We start from the raw sequence: 20,461 nt of genomic DNA, 5'->3' as shown, positions 1-20,461 counted from the left end.
TGCATGCGCTTCATGCAATATGGATTGCTTCAGATTGATTTCCATCATAGCTGATTTGGCTACTAATACACATATAACTTTTAATTCCAGTTTTTAATCTCAACTATCGGAATTAGGACCCATCATATAATAAACATAAAGAATTATTTAGCCCATGTGGACCAATGTATTTTCTAGTATTTCTTTTATGTTCTCACTATTCCCTAGTCATTTGCCCCAGCGGCTCCTTAATACCGTATCTTCATGAGGTCAACACTCCGAATCAACATGATATACTTTGAATCCCGTGGATATGCCTCATGACCGGTCTTTTTGGCTATAGAACATCACATAATTATTTATAGTTTCGAAATAAGAATATTATTTTTGGCACTTATTTAGATGTTGACATATTTTGAGTATCAGCTGTCCATATAAATTTTGTTGCTGCTAACATCCTATTGTAGAAATATTTCATTATTAAACAAAAGTATATTGAGAATTAGTTTGCCGGGAACTCTATGCTATGTACGTATACATGCACTTTTTCTTATCTGGGTAGAGAAAGCTTGTTATCGCTCATGGGTAGAGAAAGTTTTTTTTTCGAGACTTAGAGAAAGTTTCTTATCCCAAGTGAAGCACTAATATAGCCGTCCCATATAATCATATCCTAATTTTTTTGGCTGAGATCATAAATGATGTCACTAAATGAAGAATTGTGATCTGATGCTTTTCCCCTCAAAAGCAGGAAAAAGGAAAGAAAAAAAGAGAAGATTTGACTCTTGTTTTTCTTGCAGTGCACTTTGACTTATCTCTACTCCTAACGTGCGAGTCCGTACGTCGTTGGTTTGTCCTTGTTCGTTCGTCCCCCTTCTCCACCTCTCGCACGTTGTCGCTCCGCACCGATTTTTATTCGCCAACCGAATCCAACACAAAAAAAGACAACGGAAAAAAACATGTGCGTTACGCATCTCCTCTATCTCCTAAATCACCGCCTCCTCTTCCCGCAATCTCTCACCCCCTCCCCGCCAATTACGCCCGTCTCCTCTATCCCAAATCCCAACCCCGCAGCGGAGATAGTCCTGCCGTCGCTCCATGCCGCCGCGATGAACGGCATCGAAGCACGTCCCGCCCTGGCTTCATGCCGCCGCAAAGTACAAGTGGTGCTCGGGGTCTTTCCACGGGTGAACTGTCGCAGCAGATCGAGAACGCCATCCTCTTCTTGAATTTTGCTGACCGATCCAGTCCCGCGTCCAAGCCCAACGTCATCCTCTTCTTGTACTTTCCGATCGATCTGACCCCGCGTCCAATCACGGAGTCCCGTGGACCGTCTCGAACTTGTAACCAACCCCACTCACCCCAATGGACGATGATGTGCCCATGGAGGATAGGTATTGCTTCATCTTCTGGTATGTATCCGATTTGAGCTGTAATTTCTGTCCAGCTACAATATCATTCTCGTCTTAGGCTAACCCTATTTCTCCCAGCACTCGCTGATTGCAGTATCCCGGATTACCTGACGCCGTGAAGCTAGAGCCTCATCCGCAGCCAATATAAGTGGGTCCTTGTTGGGTGACCATTTTAGTGCCCATCGTTGAATAGCTCTCTCTATTATATCTTCAAATTGTTGCCGGTTTCAGAAGTACAGTGCAGAGTTCGTCTAAGCATGTTGCATGCTCTTATATTTTGAGAGACAGCAAGATATTTGTGTCTACGTTGTTGTTTCAGTTCATGACGTTGCTGCTACAATGATGACGTTGCTGCTCATGTTATATTTATTTGACGACTGATTTGCTGCTTGTTTGTTGCTCCACGCAATGTATATGTCAAGTGATTCAGATGATGATACAGATATTATGTTTTGTGGTTTTGTATTAGACAATGCACTGCTCATTTTTTTCCCATTGTATTTTAGTTGCTCTTGATGTTGCTAAATCTTAGTTATTTACTCCTAATACTTATATGTTGACTTTCAGGTTGTTCCCTGCCCGTCTCACATAAACAATCATTCTCCCTTCTATGAATAAGCATAGTCATGTGTGCAGATGGACATGCATATGATTTTTAACCATTTCACAAGATATTCGTATTCGCTGCTAGCAGTTTTCTGTGAAAGAACATTTCAGTATCGAGTGACATGGCACAAGGCAGAGCGCGCAATATCTGAATGAGTACTGGGTTGCCACCGCATTGGATTGATGGTTGTTCATTTGTGGCTCTTGATTATTGGTAAGTTAGGGTATTGCTACTATATTCATACTGACAGTATAATAGCCTACATCTATATTAAACTGATGTTGAAACACCTTCTCAAACCAATGAGTATATACTTCAACTCGCATCTGACTTTCATGTCTCTTGTGCTACGTAATGGTACTGGTTATTGCCATTGAGAAATTAATGGAAAAAGGGTTGCCTGGTTGAAAAGAGAGATAAATGTTTCTATGATTTCCTGTTTATTTGCTTTCATATTCTGCTACATTTTTCCTCTTGGTTATAAAACATACTCAAAAATCTTTTGTTCTTTTCCACTACACACTTTAAAACCAATGAACTGAAATTAATGCTATTTTTAATTAAAAGAGAATCAACATGCACGCCCCATGGGAGATAAAATAGTGAACTGGCCTGTTTTCACTGCCATGTCAGTGTTTTAACAGTGTGTGCCCCCGTTGCAAACGCACGAGCAATGTATATTTAGCTTCTCAGTTAGTGGTTGAATTTGGAAAGTGGTTTTTCAGAGCTTCAGCTCCAGTACCCCCACGAACAGTAAAATAAAAATAATAGAAAAAGAATCCAAAAAATCTGACAATTTGTGGGATTGATTATGACAAAGTGTTGCAGGCGCTTGCAAATTTGTGTCCAAATAGCATTCTTTGAGCTCATACAGAAAAAACAGTTGGTGCTCAAACTTGTGTGCACTTTTGAGCAGAACTTTTTTTTGTTTTGTGCTCGTCGGATGTCATATAGCACCAAATTTTGCAAGCATGCAAGACTTTTGGTCATAAACAATGCCACAAAATTTCAGATCTTTTTGTTTTTTACTATTTATTTATTTATTGTTCATGGGGGTACCATGGATCAAATTTAATGGTTTTGCATATTTGTACACTTCCCCTCTCACTAGTAGAAAACGGAGCTTTAGCGCCGGTTCGTAAGGGCCTTTAGTGTCGGTTCCATAACCGGCACTAAAGGGTGGTCACTAAAGCCCCCCCCCCCCCCTTAGTACCGGTTCGGCACGAACCGGCGCTAAAGTGCCACCACGTGGCGTGAGCTCGCGCCCTGCTATGGGGGACCTTTAGTACCGGTTGGTGTTACCAACCGGTACTAAAGGTTTTTTGTTTTTGAATTTTTTTTTTGAAAATTTTGAAAAAACAAATTGATTTTTTTTAATTTTTAATTTTTCTGAATTATTTGATGATTTAGTCTCTAATCACCTCTCTTAACTGCTCAAGTGTGGATCACTCATTCCAAATCGCCTGACTTCCCGGCCGGTCACCCATCCTCTCACTCCCCCAGCCTAAGCACGCTTAACTTCGGAGTTCTATTCCCCCTACATTCCAAGTCTGCACTTGTTGTTTTCCTGACAAATGTAAGCTGTCAATCCTATTAACCCTCAGTAGTTTAGCTTGAGCATGAAGTCACACGTTTCACCGTTTGAGTTTGAAACTATTATTCTAAAAAACAGTAATTATGTATTAACACTAATATTTCTTGAATAAATAGTTTGACCATAGTTTGACCACAGTTTGACCAGATTTGGCGAAAATTCAAAAAAACTGAGATACTTATTTAGTAACACTAATAGTATTGCGTAATTATTTAGTAACACTCTATATTTCTTGAATTAGTTGTTTGACCGGTTTGACAAGATTTAACCAAAATTCAAAAAAACATAAATTAGAGCATATCTTTTTTTCTTTTTACAATTTTGTCATTTCAAAAATTGTCCTAAACCCTAAACCCGGGGCTTAAAACGTCGGAAACTCTATGCTAAACAGTAAAAACTAAGGGTTTAAACCATAAAACCTAACCCTAAACTCTGAAATCTAAACCCTAGCACTAAACGCTAAAAACGTCTAAAAAATGTCTAAAACGCCCAAAAACTCTATTTTCCCTTTGGAATTTTATGATTTTAAAAAATTGTCGAAACGGATCAATCTTTTTGTTCTGCAAATTTTGATATATTATATGTATTTTTCTGAATTACGATGATTTAGTTATGATTTTTTTTCAAATTTTGATATATTATATGTATTATATGTCTCCAACCGGGACTATAGCTTAGACCCCTTTAGTGCCGGTTCGTCGCACGAACCGGTACTAAAGGTTGGCCCTTTAGTACCGGTTTGTGCCACAAACCGGGACTAAAGAGGCTCGTGGGGCTCCGGCCTGACGCCAACCTGCCACCACCCCTTTAGTACCGGTTCGTGGCACGAACCGGTACTAAAGGTTCAACACGAACCGGCATTAATGCAAATCCATTCGAACCGGCACTAATGGTACCATTAGTACCGGGCCAAAATCAAACTGGCACTAATGTGCTTCACTTTGACCCTTTTTCTACTAGTGTCTATAGATAGATACACGGAAAATTCATCGTTGGTTATACTCCATGGTCGCATCACCGGGTGGTGGTGATTTGAGAAAACAATGTAGAGTTATTTAAAAATGTGCAAGGATGATTATGTGATTTTACAAAGTGCCAACTGCTCCAGCCTCTAATTTATGGTAGTGAACAATGGTAGATTGGTCAACTGTTTCCTGATTATTGACATTTTGCCAAAATAAAAAGCACGTAACTAATTACCAATATTCTATTAGCTAACTAATATTTCAAAATAGTTCAGTTGGTATATATCTTATTTGACAAAAAAGTATATGACTCGTTATGTTTTCTAGGAGAGTGAATTTCAATGGTTGTGTGTTGGACTAACTTCAGATTTCTTTTGTGCACAAGTGGTAATGTTAGTTTTTGAGGATGTGGCTCTGCAGCTATGTTATTATCATTTTGCTCTCTATATTTTGTTGTTTACTTATGCACTTACTGTCAGCATATTTAACCCGATAATAAGCCACCTCTTAGAGTATTGCCCTTAGGAGTGATCTCTCTCGAAAGCCACCGCCGGAGCCGATGCCAAAGCTCTGGGTCGTCTTGCCCTTAGGAGTTGGTCTGTTGGTGCCCGGTTGCCAATTCCTTACTGAAGTATTAAAACATTTATAACAGTCTAGCGTATAAATTCATTCATATCTTTTCAGTCTTGATTCATGTATATTGTTGGAATGTAGTTGTGCGCGCCGAGAAAGGGTGAGCGCTAGATACGCGGGAGACGCTGGTTCCGCAACACTTGCCCTCGCCACTGTTTCTCTGCGTCCCTCCTTGGCAGATGAGGACCTGAGCATGGCCGCACTCGAGAGGATGCGGGATCCACTGCCTCTGGGCCAGTCCGAATTTGTTGTTGTTTATTTCTTCGGGTCCTAGGGATTTTGAAATCAGGTGTTCGTCCATGCCGATTTCCAGGAGATAAATTAATTTGATTGCCATCATCTATTTTATAGCCTCACCAATATCCATTTGAGTCTTCAGATGTAAGGGAATCTACACATTGTGTGCCTATGTGCCTGCAGGTGATTGCAGAGCACTTGGCAAGCAGATCAGTTATGAGGAACTCAAGGCTGAGCTAGAGCGGGGTGGGCGCCAACATGAAGGAGTCGGAGATATCTCAACTCATGTATCAGGCATTATGCAGACCCTAAGCTTCCCCTTTTCCTATCCCACATTTTGCCATTGAACTCGATTGGTATAGCAAAATGAAAAATAGACTGCTATTTACTTGGCAGCTCAAATTACTACATCAGTTCTTATCCTATGGTGATCAAAACTAATTGATGAAACATTGTTATGAGATTATTGAATCTAAGACAAGGACAAACCTGTTAGAAAAGACATAGTAGCTCATTTTCAACTTCAGAATTACTAAAACAGAGTAATGTTATCCATCTCCTTGGAACTTCATATTTTATACAAAACAAATAGTACATAATTATTTAGGACTCACGGTGTCAACTAAGGTTGTTTCAAGAAAATCAATGAGCGGTTGCTGAAATTATAACCAGTTTTCTGGCATGTCGGGCCCACACCACACAAACCGTTTGTTTGACTGTTTCTAACAGCTTTTGCGGCTTGCATTGTTTAACGGGGGGATAACAGAATGCACAGAAACAGCCTCCATGGTATCTAACACCAGCATATGTTGTCTCTTCACCATGTAATGTTGTGCAGCCTAACAGAAATATGAACTTGACCTTGAGCTCTCCGCACAATTGTGGATTTGTTTCTATTATCTTCACAGCCTGTCTACTAGCAATTCTGCACAACCTTAGTGTAGATGATTGTGTGAGCGATACAACTATGGAAAATAACTATACCTTTTTGGTAGTGAGGAACTAATTTTTGGTGTCAAGAAATTATGAAGTATTTATGCGTGTTCCACAACTACAAATGTACTTGATGTATCAATTCCCTTTGTAATCTTTCAAATTGAGGATATTTCAGAGGAACTTCGTGCAATTCTCGATAAATACACAATTTCTTTCTTTCAGCATGTTCCATTTGTGACGATACTTCATAGTTTCTTACAAATTTTTGAGGTGCAATTTTCATTCTTCTGTGCTCGGATTTCAAATTTTGTTCCATCATAAAGTTTATCGCATTAATCTCTTAGCCTTTTATATCAATACCTAATAAGCTTGTTAGTTGAGTCCCACTTAGGAATTAGAGAAGTTTCTTTTGTTTCCTGGATAGATACTTATGGTTGTGTCCTCTTTTAGGTTTGATATGTCGAGTTGAAGAAATACTTGTAATGGTTGTCAAAGTTGTGTTTATTTCTGCAAACTGATTAAAAACGGGTCCACCTTCATAAGGGTGATGTAAGTTGCAACTAAACTCAGGTTTATTCCCTGTTGCCTACATATTTCTATTTCACCACATTATCTCTTAGCCACTAGATGGAAAACAGAAAAAAAAAATGGGAGAGAATCACTTCCTTTATTGATCTATGTTAATATTTATTACTCCCTTCTTAAAAAAATATGTGAGCGTTTAGATCACTATTTTAGTGTTCTAAACGCTCTTATATTTCTTTACAGAGGAAGTAATCTACAAATATATTTAAGGTTAAAAAAGTTGTATTTCTTCACTTGCCTAGAATGAAAAGGCTGATACAAGAGGTACCTTGTCAAGGACACAAACATGACATACAATGACTAATCCAAGATGATCAGTGTGCTTCTTAGCACAAGTGGTAGTGTTTATGTTCTCTTTTGTATTACACATGGTTGTTGGTACAAAAAATATTATCCATCGTTCGTATTGATCCTGTTCTCGTATGTACCATGGAGATGAGGTTCAGTTCTTGTCTTGTTCACTCTAAAATGACAATTTACTTAATGTGCCACAAATGAGTTAAAAATATCTTTGGATTGTTGTATTTTTTTTATGCCGATAGTATATTCTTAGCCACTCTTGATCATTATTGTGAGTCACCATCTTCTTGTTGTACTAAGAAAATTGGGAGAAAGCCGATCAATCAATCACAGAGAAAATACAAGGGAGAAGCAGAGGAAAAAAGTTTGAAGGAAAGGGGCAGTTCAGGGATGTTGCTCTCAACTGTTTTGCTGCCGTGTTGCCGAGGGGTTAGAAAAAAGGAGGCGAAGATAAAAATAATAACTTAAGATAATGTGTAGTTTCTTGCCGCAAGCCCTCTCTTGCCTGATCAGACGGGGAAGAAGAAAGATAAAAAAAAGGGAAAGGGAGAAAGATAGAAAGGAAGAGACTAGGCCCACCCAAAATTCGACCAGTTTATCCCAAACTTGTTTTCCAGGCTTGAAGGTAACCTCTCCATCAGTAAACCAAATCAAGCAAACACAATTGTTTTTGGTAGTTGAACAAATGGTAATAACATAGTCTTTTTAAATTGGTACCAAGCAGTGCACATTTTCGAGCTGTGGTGGAAATGAAGTTATAGGGCATGTTTGTGGCTTTCCAACAATATATCTTCTTTGCATGATTCCGGTAAGCGGTATAAGGTTTCCATCTAAAAAAAGTTTATGTCAACATTTATTATTTAAAAGTCATTGTCTAGACTGTCCGGGAAGCGGTGGTCGTTGGTTGTCGGAACATGCTTGAATGTATGAGGGAGAAATTTGCTTCGACCTTGAAGACAACTTTACTAATTTGTTTGAATCATTTATATGCATTATGGCCGTAGCAACGCACGGGCATTCTACTAGTTATAGTTGAAGGTTGGAAGCCGTGCCTATTTTAACCTGTTGGGTAGCCATGCTGTTTTTACGGGAGCGGGCGGCCTTGCTTTACAATCCCCACCATATGTTCACTTTTTTTTTCACATCTAGCACACGTTCACTTCTAATTCTCTAGGATAGAGTTTTTTAATAGAAAAAACATATGACTTGGATGGAAGTTCTGATCGGACTCATGTCTTTTTTGGAGTGGCGCTCGGACTCTATAGCTGGCAGTGCCTTTTTCTAACTGTTTAAGAGTCGTTTTTTTTATGACAGATGGCAGCGTTGCTTTAATCACGATCCCAGCGAACGTATACTTTCAATTGTCTAGGAGAGAGTTTTTTTTTGAGCATTAGGAGAGAGTTTTATAATAGAAAAACATATGACTTGCACGAAAGATTTGCTGAATTATTTGTACGTGTCATGCCAAACTGTTTGGACGCACCTATATTCGTATGTGACGCTACATATATTATATCTTAACCGTTAATATATAAAATTAATGGTCAATATAATTTAATCTATGTGGATGAACGTGATGGCTTGTTTGACTTCTCTAATATATATATAATAGATAGATTCCACAGTAGTAGCACTCCCTAGAAACCCGGTACAGCACTTAAGTAGCTTGTTCCTTTTCCCGGGAAACCATGATCATTAAGTTCATACGATTGATTTATGTTATTATAACCCCATGATATCCTCACAGTGATAATGCTGGATCACTTCTGAACCTCTGCCATTGCTTGAAACTTCCTCCTCACTGCAGTGAACTTGGAAACCAGTTCATCCATGTTCGGCAGGCACTCCTTAGCGCGCTCGTCGCCGGCATATGCTTTCGCCCATCGGTGCAGAGCAGGGAACTCCTCATTGGTGAGAAGATCCACCCCGGAGATATCCTCGAAGGCTTGGAGCCAGCGAGCCAACCCACTGGCAGCTATGTCCACGAGGCCAATGGAGTCGCCCCCAAAGAACCTCTTTCCCTTGAGCTGCCCCTCGAGAAGCAGCAGATTCACCTTGGCCTCCTTCAAGAAGTCCCCCTTCCCCTCCTCGTCACCATCCGCCATACATATCGACATCCAGAAGGGCCATATTGATTAGAAGTTCACAGGACAAGAGATGATACCTTTTGGTCGATAAACTGCGCCCAGAAACGGGCCGTGGCCCTCTCGTAGGGGTCGGCCGGCAGCAGCGGAGGCCCCTTGAAGGCCTCGTCGATGTACTCGACGATGGTGAGCGACTCGCAGATGGATCTGTCGCCATGAAGGAGCACGGGGACCAGTTTGTGGACGGGGTTGCACGTCAGCAGCAGCTCGCCCTTGTTGTTGGGCAGGTCTTCCAGGAGCAGCTCGTAAGGTATTCCCTTGAGCCTCAGGGCCACCTCCGGACGGTGGCCGTATAAGCTGCAGAACGTGCTCAGGACCTTCACCGGCTTAGGCCTCCTTTGCTTTAGAGGAATTTCATAGGAATTCTAGAAGATAGGATTCTTATAGGATTTTTTCCTTTAGAGCCCTTTGGTTCATAGGAATGTATTCCTATTCCTACATAGGATTGGTTCCTATCCTTCACATTTCATAGGAAAATAAAAAAGAGCCTAGACTCAATGGAAAAATTTCTTTGGTGTCAACCAAATGACATCTTGTTTCCTATTCCTACTCATAGGATTTGAGATACATGTCATCTCATTTCCTACAAGATTCATATTCCTATGATAATCCTATCCTATGAACCAAAAGAGACCTTACTCATTTTTTGCTTCCAAGTTTTTGAGCTTATACTAAAAGCCAATGAGTTGGGTTGTATTTATAGGGATGCCACCGACCACCTAGCTATTGCTGTGTTGCTGTATCTTCTCTTGAAACTTGAAAGACTGAGCTGTTCACTCCTTGATTGGAGTCACGGTGCGGGGGAGATAAAGTATCTGTACAGTTTCGTTACAGTGGAGGAACTCGGGACTCACACAAGGTATTTTAAAGAAAAGTAGGCGTCTCAGTCGAGATGATGTCGGAGTAACAAGAAAAATATTGAAACCAAATTGAAATTTGCACTTCGTCGTCGCATGTGCACGGGAGGCTCGTACCGAGTGATTTTTTTTAAGATTCGTTTTTTTCCCTTCGATTTTCCGCACAGTTTCCTCTTTTTTTTTTTTTTTTGAGGAAGCACAGTTTCCTCTCTAGGAAGGGTTTACTGGATTTTCCACCAAGGATTAAAAAAATATTGTAGGATTTAAGAAATATTTATAATTTTTTCCTATATATGTTTTAAAATGAATGGACATTTTCTAAATGTTTTTCCCAAACTTTTGTTGAATCTGCAACATTGTTTTTTCAAATTCTAACATTTTTATATTTCTAGAAAACAGTTTGAACATTTTTGTAAAAGAATAATTATAAACAAGAGCAAAATAAAAAACCAAAAAATTAAAGCTATAAAAAATAAGAGAGAAAACAACTGAAAATCCGAACAGGAACTTTCTAGAAACCTTTGTAAAACTGGACAAACCCAACTTCACTCGGTGCTATTTGGCCAGCCCAACTTCACTCGATGTGTGTGTTACACCGACATCTTATCGCAAAGAGCGACAAATAGGATTCACCATTTTTCATCTCAACGTCTATAAAGTCTAAAGATGTACTCCACAACATTTTTGGGCTACTCCGAATTAACCTGTGGTTGAGTTGGTTAGGTGGACAGTGGTATCCCCAATCCACCAGGGTTCAAATCCTGGTGCTCGCATTAATCCTGAATTTATTTCAGGATTTCCGGCGATGCGCTTTCAGTGGGAGGAGACGTTCCCGTAAATCTCAAGATGATATGCCGGCTCAGTCTCTCGGAGGTGCTCATAGGGGTAGGGTGTGCGTGTGTGCGTTCATAGGGGTGAGTGTATGCGCGTGTATATGAGCGCTTGTGTCAATAAAGTATCCTTATTATGAATTAAATATAATCAAGTGGTATATAGCATAATGAGCATACTCTCAACATCTGCAGACCTAAATCTAATGCAGAGTGGGTGAACGTTTATCCGAAGACTTTGATGCCACCCATGTGGGATTAAACATCATGGTCGGTTGCTCCAACCGCGTACGCACCATCTTAAAACAGCGGAGTAATTTTTCATTTTGGGCTACCTAAAGTGTTGCCACCAAAAACAATGGAGTAATTTTTCATCTTATGGATTGGAATATATAGGACAAATGTTTCCTACCAGCCAGTGGTAGTTACCGTCATGCTTGTTTGTATGTTGTATGTAGTATCTGTCAAAACCGAAATTATGTACGTGTAGTATGTAGTATATAAAATACTTGGTTTTCCTCACTAAATTTGGTTTTGAACTAATTTTGTCTGGTGAGATTGAGGGATCAAATGTCACCGAAAAATTGTTGAGGGACCAGATGTAGACCTTCGGGAAACTTGAAGGACGAAGAACATACTTTTCTATATATTTGCATAATAACATAATAAAAAAGAAAAATATATTTTTCGTCCCTTAACTTTTCCTATGTTATAGGAAAGGTCCCTCAAGTTTAATACCAGCAAAACATAGTTCTCCAATTGTTATTTTTTTTTAAAACAGGGGTAAAAGATTTGCCTCATTCATTCATTAATTAAGGAGTTTAGAGTTGCTTTTACAATGAAAAGCGAAAAGAAAGATTACAAGGCCACTACTCTCCCGCATGATTAGACCCAAGTGCTTCGTGCCCGCGGTTACCCAAAGGTTGGTCTCATTCTAAATGTTTGAAAGCAAGATGGACGGAAGCGTTGACTTGTAACGTCCACTTGGCGGCGAATGGCGCGATGACGTCCACTCGGAAGCATCAACTTGTGACGGAACACAAAGTTTTCTCTATAAACTTGGTCAAACTTTGTAACATTGGATTTTTTAAAAAATCTATATGCATTACATTATGAAATGGAGAGAGTATAACTATGATCATCGATGTCGACACGTACTAACTAGTAAACCATCATTTTCCTTCAATCGACGTCGTGGGGGGTGGCTAATACGTGCGTGCACGCAGCACCTAGTCTAGTGAGATGTGAACAACCATTCTCGTATATTATGAGGAATGATCTTATCGTCCTGACCCGATCGACTAGTGACTAGGTACACGAAACTAAAACTGAGCATGCGATCATTTAAGGTCGAGCTGGTCTTAATTATCTTATCTTAGTCACCGTTGATCTCACCGAACAGACTTGACAACTGACATCGTGCGTGGATTGATATCAAGTTTTGTCAAGGTCCTATCAAAATAAGGCATGATTGCTTATTAATGTCATCTGTCAATGTATGATCGATTTCGTTATCAGTTCTTTTAAAAAGAAGTGCATGTATGATCGACTCAACATCTATAGTTTTTTTAGAACGAAGGCTCAAGAAGAGTCCGGCTTTGAATTAACAAAGCCATCAACCGGCCAGGATTACAACGAACAAACAAAGTAAACAAAGAACAAAACAGCAAGCCGATACATGGTGCTATGTAAAAGCTATCAGGCTACTACAAACTACTAGCAAAGATAAGGAAACTAAAGCACAAGTCCAGCTAGAAGTCGAAGAAGCCCTCCACAGCGAGCAGAACATCACGCAGGGCACCAGCAAATCTTGGGGAAGAAACATAGTAGTTGGAGGAGCTCCGTTGTCAGCTCCACGGACTCTGGTCGTCGATGTCGCCCTCCTCCACCTCAGAAGGGGGCTCCCTGCCCCCTCGCCCTGGCACGAAGGGCGCCGATCCGTCGAAAGGTGGAGATGCCCACCCGAGGGCTAAAGAGCGACCGACGCCGTTGCCAACCGGAACACCGCCCCAGGACACCACCGCCAAACTACTTGGAGCTCATCCAAGGAAAGCATCGGCAATCCATGATATCTGCAAACGAGGAGAAGCAAGCTACACGGCAAGGCTGCTGAAGACCGAGCAACCCCCAACCGGAACAAGCACACTTCCCCAAAGCTCACCAAAGACGGCACCCCCTTGAGGGTGGCGCCGCCCACGGCGTCGTTGCCGCCCAATCCCGAGGGATTTGGGTTTTCACCTGGTCCATGAGAAACACGGGAGGAAGAGGAGGGGGAAAGGGGGCATTTTTACTAGCGCCTACAGGTAGGGGACGGCGCCCATGGGCGTCGCCGCCGGCAAGCCGGCATAGCCAGCCACGGATTTCTCCGGTCCCCTCTCCCAACCCCCACCTCGAGAGGAGACACGGCTACGGTGCCCGGAGGCCGCCGGAGAACGGATCTGAGACGAGGGTGACAAGAGGTTGAAGAGGAGGATGCCTTCAGATCTGATGCGGGTGCCCCGAAGCCATCGCGCACCACAGCCATCGCCCGCCGTCACCGCGTCGCCCGCACGGCCGGGATGAGCGGCCAGCACCCGCTGCCGCCGTTTGCTGAGGACGACACAGCACCACCGCCCGAGGTTGCCACCTCGGCTCCGAGATCCTCCACCGGGGCGGAGCGACCAGATCCTCGCCGCCACCATCCTCGACGGCCGCGCAGCGCTCCGGCGACCCCCTCCGGCGGCGACTAGGGAGAGGAAAAGGGGGAGAGAGCCCTGGCGGCGGGCTAGGGTTTGAGCCGCCCGAGTCGCCCCTGCGGGAGCGACGCGGGGGGCTAGGGGGGGGGGGGGGCTTCTACCCCCTAAACATCTATAGAACGTAACAACGCCAAGTCCAACAAGTTACCAAAGTTTTGTATAGAAAGAGATAGAGATGGCACGTCGCAGGTCTGCAACTGGAGCAAGTGGCACTTTCTTTTTGTCAAAACCCAAGTGGCATCTTGCTGTTACATTAGCTAGAAAAATATTCTCGAATCTGGAACTGGTTAGCTAATGGAACAAGTCACACATCTCTCACTATATAAGGCTGGCTAACGGCTACACTTATGGCAACAAGCAAGGAGCAAAGCACATATTTGAGCGAGCATCATATTTGAGGAGTATATCCGGGTTGACGCCATTAAGGAAAAATGGGAGGTACGCATCTGATCCATTCCCTCTCTGCCTCTCTAGTGTACTGATTCATTTTCTTCTTATTAAGTCTCACATATGTGGTTATGAGCGCTCTTACTCCTACAAAAGCTTTTACAAATTTTATGTAGCATCGACTATTTGTAAGTGGACTGAAAAACGTTTTCGAATCGGTCGATCTCGCAGTAATATTTGAATTGAAAATCCAACGGTTTTCATTCTTCTTCCTCCACCAGCTGTTTCTTCTCCAGCCAGCCCTACTCCTCTCCACCCTTTGCCTCTCCTTCGCCGGTGACCGTCTTCGATGCGGTCCTAACCAGTCCCTACTGGTGATATGGCTACCAGCTAAGGCGTCCCTTTCTCGAGCACACGTGGTGTTTAATCCAAGGGGCGTCAAAACGAAAATTATGACCCGAACTAGTGAGCCACAGTTTCTCTACCGGCGACACGCAGGCGAACCCCGGTTTCCCATCTCCGTCGAGATCCGGAGTCTGGCCTCACAAGGTCTCCGCCCCTCCTTCTTCTTCTCTATGATAATTGACCTACACAAATTTTAATTACGGGCAACTTGTAGATAATCCACGCGTATTATGATTACCATGAAGTTAAGCTTTACTTTTATACATGGTCCTTAATTGCTGATTTTGTTGTCATGGATCTGATCCAAACAAGTTCCGACATTGATTATGTTTGTGCAGCCGTGCACGGTGTGTGCTACGGAATGGTGGGCGACAACCTGCCCTCGCGGGGCGATGTCGTGCAACTCTACATGTCCCGCAACATCCACGCCATGCGCATCTACAACCCGGACCAGGAGGCCCTTGCAGCCCTCCGCGGAAGTGGCATCTTCCTCATCCTGGATGTCGGTGGGCTCGACGAGGTCCAGCGCCTCGCCCGTGACCCGTCATATGCAGCCGGCTGGGTCCGGAGCAACGTCCAGGCCTACTACCCGGACGTACTCATCCGGTACATCGCCGTTGGCAATGAGGTCCCCGCCGGCGACACGGGCGTCATTCTCCCGGCCATGCAGAACGTGCACAATGCCTTGGCGTCCGCAAACCTCTCCAGCAGCATCAAGGTGTCAACGGCGGTGAGATTCGACGTGATCACCAACTCCTTCCCGCCTTCCAGCGGCGTGTTCAGGGACCCTTCTGGCTTTGTGCCCATCGCGCGGTTCCTGGACCGCACCGGCGCCCCGTTCCTGGCCAACGTGTACCCCTACTTCGCTTACAAGGACGACCGTGGCCAGAACATCAGGCTAAACTATGCGACGTTGCAGCCGGGCACCACGGTGAGGGACAACGGCAACGGGCTGAACTACACCAGTCTCTTCGACGCGATGGTCGACTCCATCTACGCCGCGCTGGAGAAGGCCGGCACGCCGAACGTCAGAGTGGTGGTATCGGAGAGCGGGTGGCCGTCGGCGGGCGGGTTCGGGGCATCGGTGGACAACGCGCGGAACTATAACCAGGGCCTCATTGATCACATCCGCAATGGCACGCCGAAACGGTCAGGGGCAATTGAGACGTACATATTCGCCATGTTCAACGAGAACAAGAAGCCAGGGGATGAGGTCGAGAGGAACTTCGGGCTCTTCTTCCCCAACAAGCAACCTGTCTACCCGACCATCTTCCCCAATTAATAAGCCGAAAGTCAACGTCTATGTACGTAGCTGGCCTGTCATGCATGCATGCGTTGCCACTTGTTTAATAAAAATAGATGCGTGCTTGTGACAATGTAGCCTATGAACGAATCTTCCTTGAGAATAAATGCATGAATTGTGTAAAGACGTAAATATTTCTTCCCTAACAAACAGACATATTTTGATATATTATATGTATATTATTTCATGTATGTCTTTAACTAATTTTAAATAACATACTTCCTTCGTCCCGAATTAGTTGTCGGAGATTTATCTAACTACGAAACTATCTAAACACATTTTAATGTTAGATACATCTGTATATAGACAAATCTAAAATAACTAATTTGAGACAGAGGTAATATGTTTTAAACTTGCCAGAAAAACCAGGTTGCTGGTTTTCTTCTAGAGCCAGAAGTTTCTTTCAACCATTTTTTAGGAGCGCCATTTTTATTTTGGCACAAGAGGTGCGGCCCGTGGCGTATGTTGGGCCATCACATGTGCCTTTTTTAACAACAACTGAGGAGAATCTGTCATGGAAGCCCCTTAAGGGTCAGTTTTGATGGGTTGAGAGCGCGCCACTTGGCATGCTCTCAGCCGGCGCCAGGTGTCATGTTCTGGATGCTCCATAGGGATTTTTTTTTCTATATGCGTTTTTGCACTCTAGAGAATTTTGTTTGGCTTTTCAGTTTTCACCTGGTTACCCCTAGGTTTCGGAAGATAAATTGTCTGTATAAAAACATTATCTTTTTTTGTGAGAGGCACAAATTTTCTTCTCATGGAGATAGAGCTTTGCATTCATGAGAGGCACTGATTTGCTTCTCTCATAGAGGCACAAGTTTGCTTCATGAGAGACGCAGCTGTGCCTTGTGGAATGAGAATTTTTTTCTTACGCGGGAGGCACAAATTTGCTTCTCATGGAGGCACATTTTATTTTTCACGGGAGGCTCAGTTGTGTCACGCGAATAAAAATAAGAATTATTTTTTCTTCATCCACAAGAGACACAAGTTTGTTTCTCATGAAGGCACAGATTTGCTACTGCAAGATGCACAACTGTGTCTGTCAGAAAAGCAAAATAAGTGGGAATACAATAGTGCTTCTGGCTCGTTTTTTTTCTTCAAGTCTTCTCATGAAAAAAAAAGTTCGTCAAAACCTATTAATGCGACAAATCCTACCCGGGTTCGTTTTCAAAGATCTCAACACAAGAAATCCAACGGTGAAAATGATTCATGATTTGGACGCACGGTTTAAGAGCTAAAATATTTTAATAAACGAATTTAAAACAAGGGGGAAAATGATACAATGCACCACTCGTCGCAACCCAGGACGGGTGACCTTTGCAAAGGCTAGTCCTCAATATGTAATTTCGCTCATTTACCGATTCCAATCCATAGGATGAAAATTTACCCAATGGTTTTGGGTAGAAGCACTTTAGGTAGCTCAAGATGATAAATTACTCCACTATTATAAGGTGGTGTTCCCTCAAAAAAAGAGATGGCGTATACATACTTGGAGCAACTGATCAAGGATGTTTTAACCCCACGTGGGTGGCATCATATTCTTTGGATAGGCTTTCACGCACTCTACATTAGGCTTTGGTATGTAGATATCAAGAGTACTAGAGGGGCGCCTGCCTGGTATAGGCACGTAGTCCATATGTCACTTTTGTGTCCTATTTTTTATTTTATTTTCACTGGAATGATTAATATGAGCACCATATTGTTGTGTGGTTAGATGTGGGTGGCGGTCTGATATGCATAGGTTTGGTCATATGTGAACTCAGTGGGCATTTACATAAGGTGCACATGTTGGTATTGGTGTTCCCCGGCGCATGTATTTGTCCATGTAAATCTGTTATGGACAAAAATAAATCAATAATATAAAAAGCATGAATAAACTAAAAATAAAGGATTCCAAGAAGGTAAAGGGATTTTTCTCTTTGAGTGTGTATAACTTGTATAGTTAGAATGTACTATATCATGAAAATCCAATTAGATTTAAGAAAAAAAATCACTAAACCGTTACTCCTGAAAATTATTGAAATTCGTGAGCATTAAAGTTTTTGAACATTTTAGAAATCCACAAAAAAATTATAAAATTATGAATATCTTTTTAAATGAACATTTTTAAAAAAAATCAACAGTTCCAATTGTTTATGAACTTTTCTTACATGATAGATTTTCCAGAACCAGGATTTGTCGAATTTTCTCCGACTGGTTTTGCTAAGAGCGAAAGTTAATTTTTCCTCGAGCGGGGAGTGCATGCACGTGGTGTATATTGGCCAGCCCAGCCCAGCCGAGTGTTATACCGAGCTCCCGGCCTATGCACTTTGCAAGAAAAGCAGTTTCTAGAGTCCCTTGCCTCGAAAAGAAAAGGACGCTAGAGGCCAATCCGTCAATAACCGTGAAGCTCCTAGTAGCCTGTGCGTTGGCCTAGCTGTCCACACATAAACTTGAAGAAGATGCTCATTATGCTATATACCCTTGATTATATTTTAATTTAACAATAAGGATCCTTATTGAAAAAAGTTATGGTTTTTAGTTTTTGCTGCATTGGAAAACAGTGAATCCTATTTGTCACCCTTTGAGATAAGATGTCGGGGTAACACAAACATCAAGTGAAGTTGGCTGACCCAAATAGCGCCAAGAGAAGTTGGGCTGGCCCAAAAGGCATTTCCTGTTTCCACGGATTTGGGAAGGCTTTGTGCATGGTTTGTCGAGTTTTAAAATGGTTTCTAGTAATTTCTTGTTTGGGTTTTCAGTTGTTTTCTCTCTTATATTTTACAGGTTTAATTCTTCCGTTTTTTACTTCGCTCCTGTATTTTTTTTCTTTTTCTTAAAAAAAGTGTTTCTGGAATTTTGAAATGTCCACTATTTTCAAACAAACTTTTGCAAATTTTGAAAAAATGTTGCAGGAGTTTTTAAAATGTTTGGCTCCAGAGTAACTCCATTGAACGGAAGCTTTATTATATAAAATGGGCTTGGTTATCCCATGGCTTGCATCATCTCGAGGCGCTTACTTAATTTTTTTTAAATACATGCATGTGTGGCCCCCGAGTAACTCCATTGAACCTGTACAGATACTTTCAGCCAAGAACAAGTTTATTGGGGTGAGGGTCAAATAGGTTTCTTTACACATCTCAACTTTGGAAGGAAGCAGCTGAGTAGTTTCTCTCCCCATCTTTTACACATCTCACCTTTCAAGAGAAGATACCGCAACAAAGCATCCCCTGACCCATATAAATAGTACCACCCCGTTCATATCAGCCAACAGTCAGGGGCTTTGAGTTTAAGGTCCAGAATTTGGAAGCAAAAATGAGTGAGCCGGTTAAGGTGATGAGCACTTTCTGCAGCATATACGGCCACCGTCCGGAGGTGGCCCTGAGGCTCAAGGGAATACCTTACGAGCTGCTCCTGGAAGACATGCCCAACAACAAGAGCGAGCTGCTGCTCACGCACAACCCTGTCCACAAACTGGTCCCCGTGCTCCTTCATGGCGACAGATCCATCTGCGAGTCGCTCATCATCGTAGAGTACATCGACGAGGCCTTCAAGGGGCCACCATTGCTGCCAGCCGACCCCTACGAGAGGGCCTCGGCCCGTTTCTGGGCGCAGTTCATCGACCAAAAGGTACCATCTCTTCTCTTGTGAGTTGTGAACTTTTAAGCACGTTTCTGTCCTGAACACTGTACCGTAGTTTGCTAGGCCGTTCTGGATGTCGATATGTATGGCGGATGGTGACAAGGAGGAGGAGGAGTTCTTGAAGGAGGCAAAGGCGAATCTGCTGCTTCTCGAGGGGCAGCTTAAGGGGAAGAGGTTCTTTGGAGGCGACTCGATTGGCCTCGTGGACATAGCTGCTAGTGGGTTAGCTCGCTGGCTCGGAGCCTTCGAAGAGATCTCCGGGGTTAATCTACTCACAGATGAACAGTTCCCTGCTCTGTGCCGCTGGGCGAAAGAATATGCCAGCGATGAGCGTGCTAAGGAGTGCCTGCCGAACATGGCTGAACTGGTCGCCAAGTTCACTGCAGTGAAGAAGAAGTTTCTAGCAATGGCAGAGGTTCAGAAGTGATCCCGTGTTATCAGTGCGAGGATATCATGGTTATGACATAAATCAATCGTATGGACATGTTTCCTGGGAAAAGGAACAAGCTACTTAAGTGTACTATACTATGGTGTGTAATTCCCATTTGGATGTAACTTGTCTTGCTTTCTCAGATCCAGAAATCGGTAGACACATGGCGGATTGTATTTCTTTTCCAATGCAGGGTGCAGCACCATTACGAGCAATCAATATTTCTTGTTAATTATGATGGTATTCGTATCTTCAGAGAGGGTCTGGAATTATTTGTCCTAATTTTGATGATGACAACGCGCAGAGCAGGGCAGGGATCTAAAATTGCCTTCCTACACCCACCATCCATAGCTCTGTACCACTGACCAGCTTCGTTGGGTTCTGGATAAATCTATTCTTAATCCGTGCCTGCCCAAGGCAAATTAATAAATTAGACCAATAATGCAGATCTCAGGGACAGCACACTGCATCTGTGACCAACTAGCTTAATTTTTGGTTTCGATG

General features: G+C 42.6%; 3 protein-coding genes across 3 annotated transcripts; 2 read left to right on the top strand and 1 right to left on the bottom strand.

Moving 5' to 3' along the window:
- Positions 1–9,005: 9,005 nt before the first annotated feature.
- On the bottom strand, positions 9,006–13,757 carry LOC147982082 (putative glutathione S-transferase). The gene is made up of 4 exons (XM_087516194.1): positions 13,466–13,757; positions 13,238–13,314; positions 9,390–9,730; positions 9,006–9,348 (listed from the first exon to the last, which is right to left on the bottom strand). The coding sequence occupies exons 1-4, from the start codon at positions 13,755–13,757 to the stop codon at positions 9,006–9,008; spliced, it is 1,053 nt and encodes a 350-aa protein (XP_087372320.1).
- Positions 13,758–14,113: 356 nt separating this feature from the next.
- LOC125546256 (glucan endo-1,3-beta-glucosidase GV) lies at positions 14,114–16,030 on the top strand. The gene is made up of 2 exons (XM_048710466.2): positions 14,114–14,249; positions 14,942–16,030. Exons 1-2 carry the CDS (start codon positions 14,243–14,245, stop codon positions 15,883–15,885), a joined length of 951 nt encoding a protein of 316 aa, XP_048566423.2. The 5' UTR covers positions 14,114–14,242; the 3' UTR covers positions 15,886–16,030.
- A 3,114-nt stretch (positions 16,031–19,144) lies between these two features.
- On the top strand, positions 19,145–20,189 carry LOC125549459 (putative glutathione S-transferase). The gene is made up of 2 exons (XM_048712865.2): positions 19,145–19,515; positions 19,583–20,189. The coding sequence occupies exons 1-2, from the start codon at positions 19,201–19,203 to the stop codon at positions 19,952–19,954; spliced, it is 687 nt and encodes a 228-aa protein (XP_048568822.1). The 5' UTR covers positions 19,145–19,200; the 3' UTR covers positions 19,955–20,189.
- Positions 20,190–20,461: the final 272 nt, after the last annotated feature.

Source organism: Triticum urartu, chromosome 3A (genome assembly GCF_056163025.1).
Source record: "Triticum urartu cultivar PI428250 chromosome 3A, HENAU_Tu73, whole genome shotgun sequence".
NCBI lineage: Eukaryota > Viridiplantae > Streptophyta > Magnoliopsida > Poales > Poaceae > Triticum > Triticum urartu.
The sequence above is the reverse complement of the archived record's forward strand: the minus strand, read 5'-3'. Positions and strand labels throughout refer to the sequence as shown.